The sequence below is a fragment of the Mytilus californianus genome, unplaced genomic scaffold (assembly GCF_021869535.1).
Source record: "Mytilus californianus isolate M0D057914Y unplaced genomic scaffold, xbMytCali1.0.p SCAF_22, whole genome shotgun sequence".
Taxonomy (NCBI): Eukaryota; Metazoa; Mollusca; class Bivalvia; order Mytilida; family Mytilidae; genus Mytilus; species Mytilus californianus.
In genome coordinates this window covers 669,867-683,986 of record NW_026262671.1, presented here as the reverse complement: position 1 = coordinate 683,986, position 14,120 = coordinate 669,867, and the positions used below count along the sequence as shown (strand labels likewise).

Here is a 14,120-nt window from a genome sequence, read left to right as displayed (position 1 = left end):
AGTTATCAAAAAATGCGTCAATTTCCTTGCAAAACCACAAATCACCGAATGATTACTGATAAATTATACAAAAATAGTATCTGTAGAGGTTGTAAGCTGAGGAAATGACATGGCCGTCTCTTTTACATACTCAATTTATCTTTTTTAAACTTTATTTTACTAAGAAAAATCTATCATGTCTATCTTCAATTGCAGAAATGAATAGTTTCATATCCAACTATTGCAGTCATCACGTGACTTTTACGATTCAGTTTTATATCAGTAATTGCCGATCGTTTTATCAATGAAAATGAATGGGGTTCATACATTAAACGATCATAACTTTTGGTACATTTTGTATTTAAATAACGAGCCTCACGTTGTATATATTTACAAAGCTCCAAACCGTCATCAGTTTAGAACATCCGTCAATAAATCCACCAAATTTTCTCATTTGCATGACAGTCATAACAATTTCAATAACAATGAATCTGAAAGTCAACTTTCTAAAACACATAGATTCCTGCGACACGGTATGTGTATCTAACAAAGCAACCAGTTAACCAGTGGTTGTAGGTTACGATCGCGTTGCTTAATCATCATTTTTTGTATGTTGTGTCTTATCAATATTTGTCTTTTTGTCATGCTAGCCTATGTTTTTTAACCTACAGTTTTTTATTGTCACCTTGCTATCGTGTCATTTTTTTTTACAGATATACAAATTGTTTCGTTATACTGAAAAAAGATAAACAAACATATTTATACAAATTTATTATAATAAATCTTTTCAAAATCAAAACTAAGTATGTAAGAAACTTTTACAGCTTAAGAAAGTGTCATCCTTAAACGCAAGCACCTTGATACAACATGTTTGTATCATACATGCGCTTCGTCAGTCTTAAAATGATCATAATAGTCCTCATTATCTAAAACAATCTTAAGATTAGAGTGATCGTAAGTAGGGTCCTCGGTTACTGCCGTAGGAAGGTGGTCGTATACTTTTGTTATCGGGTCCTCTATTTTTTTAACGTTATTTAGATGATCATAGTCTCTATCAATTATATACGGATCTGATTCTTCTTCTGTGTTACTTGGAATTTGTTTTGCCAAACAATAGTTACTTGACATTGCAACTTCTGAAGAATCCCCTGTTAAAATTTGAATTTTCGCCATTCCGTATTCTTCTTGACCAACTTTAGTATTTAATTTGTTGAAATCTAAATTGGTTTGGTTAGAATTTACATGGTCGTACGTTTTGTTATTAATTGCATGGGAAACATTCAACTTTCCAATGTTTGGACTAAAGTTTTCGACCTCAATTTCATGGTGCATTACAAACTGAGAGGTCTTGTTGTTGATATGCGCCTCCTGTGTATCCTGCGCGCCTCCCATGTTTTGTGATTCAAGACTTGGAGGACTGTTATTAGACAACCTGAAACGAATCGATTTAAACGCATATTCGTCGAAAAAAAGACAGTAACTGTTTCATTTTATATTCCGAGTGAAACCAAATTATACATCCCGCCATTGTGTTATTGTTCTATGGTAATTTGTTGTATTTTTTGTATTCCTGTCTTTCATTTTTGCTTATGTGATTTATCTATATGCTATTTTGTTTTTCTTTGATGACATATTTGTTTGTTTTTATAGTACCCCTATTTTTGACATGTTTACCTATTATATCTGTTTGTTCTGTTCGCACAATGTTGTCAATATAATTGAATTTTATGCGAATTTCATACAAGTGAAAGGTTTAGCTATCTATAAAACCAGGTTTAATCCACCATTTTCTTCATAAGGAAATGCCTGTACCAAGTCAGTAATATAGCAGTTGTTTTCTATTCTTTTAATGTGTTTGAGCTTTTGATTTTGCAATTTAATAAGGGACTTTTGTTTTGAATTTTCCTTGAAGTGTGGCACTTTTGTTATTTTACTTTTTTAATTTAATGACTAAAATTTACCAAAAATAATTATTCGTCAAACGTTTTACCATAATGAAACATGTAAAAAATCGTGACGTATAGCGCGGTGAATATCAATTTTCTTCATTTGCTGTCTCATTAATAAATCCAATTCTTATGAAAAAAAAAGATTAACTATATGCTAAAATAAAATCTAAAACCAATATGGAATAATTTCTTTCAATAATATCAATTATCTATATTGTGTGTACAGTTAAAGTTTTTCTTTGATTAACATGACAATAGGGAGACGTATGGTAGCGAAAATGTTTACAACTTGAAATGTGTCTGTTCAAAAACATGTTTTATCGATTATTCTAAAAACATATGTTAAAATATCGAGGTACCTTCGTCGATGAATGAAAATGAGAATTGAAATCACAGCAATAACAACAATAATTGATGTTACAGTTCCAGCTGCTATGCCTGCAAGTTATAATATAAATATTTAAATAGTTTACATAAAACGTCGTTGTTATATCTCATTGAAATTTAAAATATCTAACATAATAATAGCACTATGAATAAAAACATACACAGTTCTACTTGTTTTAATCAATTTTAAATTGATAAGCATCTGACGATTTCTGTCTTTAATATTACGTAATGTCTATTGTATTTAGACCCTAAACGTATTCTAACATACAACTTATGGAGTAAAATGTTCTAAAATAAAACATGAGAATAAGGCTGGTCATTTTGGATGATAAATAGTTCACAAAGCAAGGTGACTTAATGTCAAAATAAAATTCATTTTTTTTTGTTGGAGGTAAATTACATTGACCGAAGCACATTCGATATTAAGCTAGGAAGCGCATCTTTTAAAAATTTTCACGCGATCTACGCTTTTACAACAATATAGATTAATATTGCAAATAGATTTAAAGCATTGAACGATTTTATTTATTCTATAACCATAAAATGAAGCATTAATTACATCAATCTTTTTGGCTGTTTTCCTACATAACTGAATTGTTGTAATGTTGTTAAGGAGAGCATTTGCAGTCATACAAATAACATCTTTTGAGAAAATAACTGCGTCTTGATTGTTGTCTGGCAATAAAACATTTCGACAATTATGAAACATCTACAAGTAGGTAATGTTATTATTTTACATGTACGCTTAAGGGTAGTCTTTACTTCCGTTTTTTTTTCTGGTTGCTTTGTTGTTTTTAGTTTGGTTTTTTTGTTTGTTCGAAAAAGGTACAGAAGACGCAAGCTTATAGGGGGCATTGTTTAACAACAAAAAAAAGTGCACTAGTTGTGTGTAAGGCAGATTTTTTATATTCAGATACAATAACACATTTTGCAAGCTTAAATCATATAACCTAACCTCCCGATTTGTCTGACTGGACACTTTTCTGCTGCGGTATCAAAAGACTTGGAATTGAAATTATGTCTCCTGTGTCTTCCTCACCTCCTAAAACATTCCATTCGATAGTCGTACAATTTTGATTAAATCTAACCGAGGTTAGTATTGACAATAATACCATTGATAATTCTACTACTACTAATAATAATAATACATTTATAATAATAATAATAATAATAACTAAAGACCTTAAAGAGTTCATGTCCCTTACCTAGGTCTGTGTGCATTTTCAAAAATGGGCAATCTCAACAGTGTAGACCAGAACAGAATTCATGACAAAATAAAATTGAGTATGGAAATGGGGAATATGTCAAAGAGACAACAACCCGGCCAAAGAGCAGACAACAGCCGAAGGCAACCAATGGGTCTTCAACCCAGCGAGAAAATCCCGCACCCGGAGGTGGTCCTCAGCTGGCCCCTTAATAAAATTGTGTACTAGTTCAGTGAAAATGGACGTTACACTAAACTCCAAAACATATAAATGAACTAAAATTAAAAAACATACAAGACTAACAAAGGCCAGAGGCTACTGACTTGGGACAGGCGCAAAACTGCGGCGGGGTTAAACATGTTTTGTGAGATCTCAACCCTCCACCTATACCTCTAGCCAAGGAAGAATAAAGAAACACATAGCAATACGCACAGTAAAACTCCGATGTCAGAAAAGGTAACAAAAGAAACTAAGCAAAATGACAATGATACATAAATTAACAAAGGACTACTAACAGTTACTGACATGCCAGCTCCAGACCTCAATTGAACTGATTGAAAGATTATGTCTTCATCATATGAAAATCAAGTACAATCCCTCCCGTTAGGGGTTAAGTATCATACCATCATAAAATATATGAGAAGAACATAACCCGTATCATGCCAACAACTGGTTTTAGAATAAATGTGTTTATTTCCGATGCAAAGACCCTATGAGTGAATCAATATTAATACCAAAATATGCAATCCTTAATGACCTGACAACAGTATCGTAGCTATATCCTTTCCGAATAAGTCTGTTTAAAGGTTTGGTTAGCTTTTGAGGTGAATGCCGACATTTTTGTGTTTTGTAAAGAATATTACCATAAAATATTGGATGTGAAATACCTTAACGTATAAGATGTCTGCATGTTGATTTATATTTACGAATGATGTCCTTGTACCTTTATTGTAAAAGAATCTTTTTAGATCTTGTAGTGTCGATCATATTTTCTGTTTACAGTTTCTCATTATCTCATTTTTGCCCAAAACAAAAAAAATCATCGTTTAAGGGCAATCACTTCTATAATGAGTCTACTAACTATGTCAGTATAATTTCAATAATTAGTATTTGTAGATCTTGTCTTGCTGATCATTTATGCTAGATAAAGTTTCTATCTATCTTTTATAGTTTTAGATAATACGCAATAACGCAACAAATTGGTGAACATCGTCATTAAAGGGCAATAACTCCAATAAAAAGTCATCTGACGATTTTTGGCATTTAAAGTTGTATAGATCTTGTCTTGCTGATTATATTTGCAGTTTAAAGTGTGTATCCATCTTTTATAGTTTTCAAGATATTGGGAAAAAAAGCCAAACAATCGTAACAAATTGTCACTAAAGATCAATAATGCCAATTAGAAATCGTTTGACGATTTCGGCCATTTACTATTTTTTATAAATCATGTCTTGCTGATTATTTTTGCTATTTGAAGTGTGTGTATTTAACTTTTATAGTTTCAACATATTAGGCAAAAACACAAAAAGTTGGTAAACAAAATCGTCATTAAAGGCAATACCCTAATAAAAAGTCGTCTGACAGTTTCCGCTATGTTAAGTTTTTTAATAGATCTTGTCTTACTAATCATTTTTTTTAATGTTTCCTTCTATCTATGATAGTTTTCAAGATAATAAGCAATGCAAAATCATAGGTAAAAATCGTCATTTAAGGATAATAACAAAAAGTCGTTTGACAGTCTTGATGTAAATAGACAGTAGGTAGATCTAATTATTTTGAACATTTCATTCCCTGTCAAATTTTCTCTATTCAAATCGGTTTTCAAGATATTATTAGACGAAACTTGCATTATACCCAAGGCTTATGTTCTATTGTTAGCCATATCGGTCATGTTGGTTGGCAAGCGGGGTCATCGGATACATTTTAAAAAATGGATATCCCGATGACAATTGTGGTAAAGTTTGTTTAAAAATAGCCCTGTAGTTTCAAAAGAGAAACTTCATCATCATCATCATCATCATCATCATCATCATCATCATCATCATCATCATCATCATCATCATCATCATCATCATCATCATCATCATCATCATCATCATCATCATCATCATCATCATCATCATCATCATCATCATCATCATCATCATCATCATCATCATCATCATCATCATCATATATTGACTGATAGCTAGTTATCTTCGTATGTTTAATTTTTGTATTTACTTACCGAATTTGCAGAAAAACGAGATATTGTCATTACAACCTTCCTGCTCTTCGCTCCCATCGTCCAATTTAAAACATTTCAAAGGTTGAAAGGTTTCTGTGTCGTCTATAAAATAATATTATTCTTCCAACATTAAACGCATTTGACGATTAATGTCTCTTCAGTGAAGGTTACGATGTATTAAAATTCAGAACCGTAATATACGGACACAAAAAACAGATACTTACAGATAGTTTTAATTTTCTACATAAACGTTGTATAGCTGATATAGCCGGTATGCAGAATACGATCAATAGAACAGCCAAACCCGATAAAGAACTATAAATATAGATGTGGGGGATGCATTCGATATTTTTCAATGAATTCAAAAGTTTCTTATAGGAAATTTCAATAAGACAATAATAAATAAATGTGCTACTAAGCTGGTGATACCGTCTGGTACATGTACTAACAGTTCATAAATAAAGTGACCAACCCAGTGGTAGTAAAATATTAAACGGTACAAATTTAATGCACCTGATGTTCGTTTTGACAATACATGTCTCCTTATAGATGATTGAGGCCTAAATATTTGACAATCCAACACCTAATATAAACGCTGAAAACTGGTATAACCGAAAATACTCAAACGTATAGAAAAAAAAGTATGAGAAGGATTCAAAACTATATGTATGAATGAGGGAGGTACATACATTATTAAAATATGGTGTATTACAACTTTGCATTAACTAGTCACGAAACAAAAGTACTGGAAAACACCAAGAAAGTGCGCGAATATTCAATTTGACTAAGAAAGTCGGATAATGCAATTCCTCCCCCCCAAAAAAAAATCATCCAAAGTTGAAACAGAAATCAATGTTGGTGCTTTATAATGTCGTGTTAAAAACGTTTTCCTTTAAATATTCGAATAATAAGAAAAGATCAAACAAAAAATGTTGAAGAGCACATCAGTTTATAAATGTTTAAGCTCGACTTTGGAATGCACCAAGTTAACGAAGCAAATTACGTGTTTCAATTTGGAATTAAAACATTAAATAAAAAGGAATATTGCTACAATGCAACATGAATAAATTCATGAAGAACAATTGATGTGAATATATATACATTAGTTCGAATCCCGGAGAGGGAAGAACACTAATTTGCTTCCGCAAATTTGCAGATTTGACATTGTTGTGCTGATATTTAGAGTAATCATATATATATTTATAGATTATTGATGGTTTTTCAAACGAGAAGGTGTTTCTCAGCTACAATCTCAACGAAGGGAGACAGCCTTGAGATAAGATATGGCTAAGAAACATCCTCAAGTTTGAAAGACCATTGATAATCTGTTTATCGCTATTTTGCCTATGAGGTCGTTCATCTTTACATTGACAACGTCACGTGCGCCCTTAGTTTCTGACGATAATTTTCCATCTCAAGCGAGTAGCATGATATGAAAAATTATCACCAAAAAAGATCAAAGGAAAAATGCACAAAATAGCGATATATATATATATATATATATAACTCTAAATATCAACACAACAATGTTAAATCTGCAAATTTGCGGAAGCAAATTTTTGTTCTTCCCTCGCCGGGATTCGAGGATATCGTGACAACACCGCCTGTACTATGTCGAGCGCTCTAGACCACTCGGCCACCTAGACTCAACTAAAAATTCAGCTTTCGGTGGTCTAGTGTTACCTTTCCTCGTCAGTAGAATCTAGAGTTGTAACATAGTACATGATATTTTAGGCATGAAGATGGAATTGATTGCAGATTACCTAAATTATCTGTCGTAAAGGATCGTAAGATGCCGTCACATAAATAATTACATGATAAGTACGTCTCAACAAGTGACAACTCTACGACGGATCCATCCATTGTGTCACCAGTGAAGGTGATACATGGCTGAAAACACATATTAAATTCATAATTACTCTAAATATCAGCACAACAATGTTAAATCTGCAAATTTGCGGAAGCAAATGTTTGTTCTTCTCTCGCAGGGATTCGAACTCATGCTTTTGGGATGTCGTGATAACACCGCCTGCACTGTGTCCAGCGCTCTAGACCATATATACATATATAATTGTTAATATTTTGATCCATACTTTTTAGAAAACTTTGGAAGAAGATTTCAAACAGAGAAAACACATGTTTTCCCACATGTCCTATTTTAAAGTTACAAGGAAAGATATTTGTTTCGTTCGTAAAATTCTCTGAAATAGTCACTGTTATCTCATTCGGTTTCAAATAAGATACTTTGATCATTCATCATTTAGATTAAATTAAAAACCAAACATACATGTCCATTTCGATTCTATAAAGAGATGTCCATAGAAGTTAATATTATTCTTCTGTTGAAAGAACGTAGTATACTTTAACGTTCATTGTGGTGATAGAAATGTCTTACATGAGTTTTTAAGAAGAAGTGTTTCCTTATGTCGTCTCCCATTTGTCCAGTGTTGATGTTTTAATGTTTGTGTTACACAGTAATTGTCTGGATACCATTTTATAAAAGATCCTTGTGTTTCACATTCATCTGCTGCTGTCAGATATTTTTGATATTCAAGTTTTGCACCATTATCTGTAACATATACATTTATATCAAAACCGAATAAAAAATTGAAAAATCTAATTTGCATTACTGTGAATAAGAGATAATGTGGGTACTTTACCTGTATTTAGCAAAACTTTTCGGAATCTTAGGTCTTAAATGCTCTTCAACTTCATACTTTCTAAGTTTGTTTTTGAGACTTGTTTTATTTGAGCATCATTAATGACTTTTGTAGACGAAACGCACGTCTGGCGTACTAAATTTGAATTCTGGTTTCTACGATGATTTTATTTAGTTGAATGGGGCAGCAACGGAAAGATAGGCACTAACAAAAATCAAAAGACCTCTACATGTAAAAATATGATGTCAAACAAAACATTTTCTCGAGTCTAGAATGGTGGTAAACTAGTTTTACTAAAGCATACAAAAGTATGAAAACAACATACAAGTCTGTAAAAAACAAAATTACTAGGATATCAATATCAAAAGAAATCAATCTAAAACTGTATTGACTTCAATTTACAGACAGGTTTAAAGTGTGTAGTTTTGTTAAACAACTACAGTACAATTAGTACTGGGCCTTCCTATGTTTCATTATCAATCAGTGGAACTGTAGATTTAACTATTGTTTATTTCAAAATGAAACCTAAGACTGTCTGTAGTCACTATGTCTGACTTCCTATCAAAATGTATTATGTAAAACCTATTTATCATAAAAGTGGTAAATTATTTCACATACCTTCAAGTTGATAAAAAAAAACATAAGTTTGACAATCGTATCACTTTAAAATGAAATAAAAACGAGCATTATTGTAGTCACAGAGTCAATCACTTTACCACACGCAACATGAAGGAAACGTTAAATGCAAAAATAGCATGTGTATTACCACAGGTAGCATTGTAATTTTCGTTGCAATCTTCATAACTACGTTGGAGGTTTTTACCGTCACACCCAGTTGCAACAATGCATTGTTTGCTTGAATCTAGAGAACCGAAGTTCGGAAGTTGATCTGTTAGAAAAAATATAAAGAAATAAATGTATGTCAAATTTCTGTTAACCCAACATGTTTTTTTCCAATTTCAGTAAGTTGTTTCAATGATTGTTATGTCGTTTTTTTCGAATTAGTCATTGCTACATATTCTAACAGATTTGTTAACTATTTGCAAAAATCCATTTATATATTGTGTACTATTAGTCTGATGTTTCGGTTTATGATATGAACACCACTCAAAGATTATTTAGATTAAAAGAAATAATAAGAAATTCAATACTATGAATTTTTTGAACACAGTGAACAAAAGATAAACTTTCAATGACACATGCTCCCTCTGCAAGAAATATGATTTTCACAATCAATTTTAATAAAAACAATGCTCATTCTGTTTTGAATGGCCGTTAGATTGGTACATATTGGAAAAAGTATCGTGCATGGATTTTGTGCTGTTATTCAAATTTAGTGTAAAAGAAAAATTAACCAGTGGATCGGACATTAAAATGTACTCACGTTCCCAAACTTTGTAGCAACCGACACAATTACAGTTATTGGCTCTGTGGAATGGCAGTATTTCTTCAATACAATAACAATCTTTTCCCTTTAAAAGACAATATATTCAAAGTTCTTACATGTATTACCATGCATGTATATTTCAATTGGTATATTTTTATCAATGGAAAAGAGTAGAAATTGTGAATTAATTCAAGGTGCAAAATTCCCAAACGCTCTTGACAAAAAACAAAAGTAAGGAAACAGCGTTTTTTCCTTGTTGTTAAACTTAAAGCAACAGTGAGGTATTTCACATAAACCAAATGTTGCATCTCACTACTAATTATATATAACCCTTGTCGCTTTTCGTGAATTTCTATGCTAGATGTCAGTCACGATATACTTGCATGTGCATTGACTAATCAGACATGGGGTAACATTAACAAAAATACAGGCTACAGTTGGCAGATAAATCTAAAATTGATATGGTTTAGTAATTGATTGATTTTTGTTCCGCCTATCGTCCAGTGGCAAATATTTCATGCATGTTCAGGACGAGAACAAATTAACAATACATACAATAGTAAGTCCTGTAATAGAGGCCGTCCGGAATAAAGGGGGGGGGGGGTAACCGTATAGTAAACTACATGTATAAAAAGCCCCGCATTATTGAATGTGAAAAATATAACTGCCCGATTAACATCGTATACATGTATCAGAAAAAAGATATGAGTTAACTTAGTTGTATGAACACGGTACAATTTGACTGATTTAATAAAAGATTATACCTTATTTGATGTATATTTTGTGCTGTGGAAATGATTAAATTAAACAGTCGAGTTATTAATCAAAACAAGATCGCATATTTGTGTTGTTCAGAATTAAATTAAGAAGTGATTGAAGCGTCAAATTTAAATGCATTAATTAACTCTCAGAAATATAGCATAAAACACACATAAAACAAACAATTTTACTTACGTTGATACTATAAAATTTGTAGTTATTACATAACATTTGGCATTTTAGCTTTGCGGTTTCAGGTGGTTCAATTACAAAGTGTTGGAAGTCTCCATAAATGTAAAAGCATCCTGTACAAAATAAACATCTATCAAACTAAAATAACGAGGTCCAATTTGTTAGCCGGCATGACGTAAAAACGTCGAATCAAAGAACTCATCTGTATATATAACTAATATAGTACAATGGTGTTGATTAAAAATTACACCATTCCAGGCCCTTTTGTTTTAACAATCCGAAAACTAAAAAGGAATGAATTTTTCACAGTCGTAATAAATTCCATTGAGCACACGGCTAATCCAAATCAGATTTAATGTGTGGAAGAAATAACAAAATTTTAAATGATACAGTTTGACTTTGAGACATTAGTTTAAGATTTAACATTTTACAACAAATATCATATAATAGGAAGAAGTTACACTTTATCATACTTTATTATTCTATATTTCGAAACGATTGAGTATGAACAAAGTTGTTGAATGATCAACTATGACGTAATCGTAAGGCAAGAGTGTATTTGAACTGTGTAGTATATCTGAGGTAGTTAATGCACGCATAAGCTGTGCATTATAAAGATTATATTACATTAAGAACAAAGAGAGTTTGCCTATGCCATGTGTTAATGGTTACTAAAGCATCTCAATAACCCATTTTTGCATCATTTTGAAGAAAGGGTTTAATTTACAAACCTAGAACATATGTCCACTTGGTTAATAGTTCGCTTTTGCCAAGCCAAATGTCTTCGTGTTCTCCGTTTTGTGTAATGCCCCTTAAGTGTTCTGACAATAAAGTGACGTTACTCTCCAGTGCTCCACCTTTTTTTGAACAGAAATTAGCAGCCTCTTTCCATGATTTTTTTTCATTGTAAAAAGTTACATTTTGCATGATCAATCCTAAGAAATTAATATAAAAAAAACTAAAATAACAAGAACAGTTTTAATGAAGATATTACAACTTTTCTTTCATTCGTTGAGTCAGAAGTGTACATATAAAAAAAAAAGCATTTAGCATTTAATATACGTCAAAAGCGATTTTCTGAATTAAGATGAGTAAAAGACCAAGTTTACACATTAATGAACGGTTTGAAAATATCATTTACAACTGATATATGGGCCTTTTTAAAAAAAAGTCCATTTTTGACAACTGGAAAATGATTTTGTTTTGAGAAATAAGTGATTTGACTGTACATGTCAATACTTCAACATCAGTATAAACTAAATACAAAATATGCAACCTTAATCTAAACGGTAAGTTTGACAACAAGGCTGTAAAAGTGAACAATGTGTAAGAAGATGTCCCCTTCGCAATTATTTTTTTCAGGCTTTACCATGCTAGAAAAAATAGAATTTAAAGGTATTTTTCTTCAAGAATCTGACAAAAAAAAGATTTATACGGTTTAACTATTTGATTTGCAAGTTTAGCTACTAGAAAATATTAAAACCGTTTTTAAAATATTCACAAATGCCCACTGCGTAACGTATATGTCCCCTATGAAACGTTATGTGTCCACTTCGCAACGGATTGTGTCCACTTCGAAACGATTTGTTGCGAAGTGGACCATTGCACAGTGGACGTGTTAGCAGCCATTGTTGGTACACGCGGTTACCCAGATACATGCTTTTATGATTATTGTCTTAGATAATACATTTCATTTCATTAACTACAAGCTTTTTAAGATTTGAGGTCAACATTTCTTAAAAAAAGACGTTGCAAAGTGGACAAATAAAAAGGTACGCTATCAATAGGAATTGCCAATTGATTGAATGCAGACGAATTATATCATGGGAATCCAAAGATGACCGCCATTTTACTAAATGAAGTTGTATAAGTTGCAAATAAACGGACAGACTACAATTTGAATAAAAGACTGATTATAATTTTGCCAATTGTTTGTTGTCGTTGCGAAGTGGACATTTTTTCATTGACGCCACTGAAAAAATTACTACCACAAATTTATTTGAACTTATCTAAATATTTGAATACTTTTTGAAATGTTCAGATGTAGCCCTATGAAAAAACATTGAAAAAGGAGCAAAAAAGATTGGTAAATTGTATGATATTTTTGAAAATTTGAATAAACTTTCAAGTGTGGACAGAGCGTTTTTTGCTGTTTTTGGGCCCTTTGGTCTGATATTTTCAGAGAGTCGTTACAACAAAGCAGATAAAAATGTTGTCGTTGTCTTTAATTACAATTTATAGGCTGAGACAAAAAAAAAATATATATATGATGTTTTCACAATTTATGCCCTGGACAGAGAAAGTGGACACTTTTTGAAAAACGTCCATATGTGCACTGAAATGTACGTTGGTGTGGAAATGCATTCCCGTGACGTCATGAAAAAGGCTAGAAATAGCATTGACTGGCTCAGCAATTAACTTATCCTTAACACAAATAATTTCGGGGCCGTCGATAGGTTAATATGCGATATGGGTTGTGATCATTGTTGAAGGTAACATGGTGACCTATAGTTGTTAACTTCGACTCTGGTGGAGAGTAACCCCATTTTTAATCATACTGAATTTTATTATTTGTATGAAAAGCAGTGATATCAAAATAAAAATGGTGTAGATTTTGTTGAAAATAACAATCATTCGTATAGCGTAAATGTGCACAAGTTTAGATGTACCAAAAGGTAGGCTAATATCATTGCCTTGTAGATTTGTAATTCCCTAAAAAATTCTGTAGGCCTCATATTACTGACCATTGATACAATGTATACATGATATAATAGTATCACGATTTTAACGAAAATTCTCACAAGATAAAAAAAAAAACACATCGCAGATAGACATGTCACTTTACCCGTTACTTAAACGCGACCAGTTTTGTCCTTTCACCTATATATCGCGTGCTTGACATAGTTGCATCAAATATCAATTTAAAAATCGCGGAACGAATCAAACTTGCTCCCACATATTTGTGAAGAACATACCACGAGGCGACCGCGCGCGTTTTGGAACAATACATACAGTTATACGACAATATATATATAAATAATTAAAAAAGTAACATAATTTTTATCATACCTTCAAATTTCCATAAAATAAGAAACACATAAATCAAGAGCTGAAGTTTCTTCATATTCTCACATCACACAAATCCTGGTGGACTTTTCTCTAAAAACATGAAAAAGGAAGTTTTATTTTCACAAAGTCTCAACCTAATTTAATATCAAGTGCCATTAGATTTAAACAATAAATTTTATGTCACGAGAAGACAAAAATAGAAGTGAGACGAGTGTGCTACAATCATTTTACCTGAATTGTCTATTAGCGAATAAAAGCACATGATTAGAATAAACATTTAAGTCACATTTCTATTGCAGCTTT

The 14,120-nt window shown here is 31.8% G+C and overlaps 1 protein-coding gene and 1 long non-coding RNA gene across 2 annotated transcripts; both read right to left on the bottom strand.

Annotated features, from left to right (window-relative positions):
- Positions 1–970: 970 nt before the first annotated feature.
- On the bottom strand, positions 971–3,364 carry LOC127732060 (uncharacterized). The gene is made up of 3 exons (XR_007996043.1): positions 3,274–3,364; positions 2,288–2,366; positions 971–1,411 (listed from the first exon to the last, which is right to left on the bottom strand). It is a non-coding gene; the product is annotated as an uncharacterized LOC127732060 (long non-coding RNA).
- A 2,378-nt stretch (positions 3,365–5,742) lies between these two features.
- Positions 5,743–14,101, bottom strand: LOC127732232 (uncharacterized). The gene is made up of 7 exons (XM_052241313.1): positions 13,818–14,101; positions 11,480–11,683; positions 10,752–10,861; positions 9,795–9,882; positions 9,177–9,299; positions 8,146–8,319; positions 5,743–5,852 (listed from the first exon to the last, which is right to left on the bottom strand). The coding sequence occupies exons 1-7, from the start codon at positions 13,870–13,872 to the stop codon at positions 5,743–5,745; spliced, it is 864 nt and encodes a 287-aa protein (XP_052097273.1). The 5' UTR covers positions 13,873–14,101.
- Between the last annotated feature and the right edge of the window lie 19 nt (positions 14,102–14,120).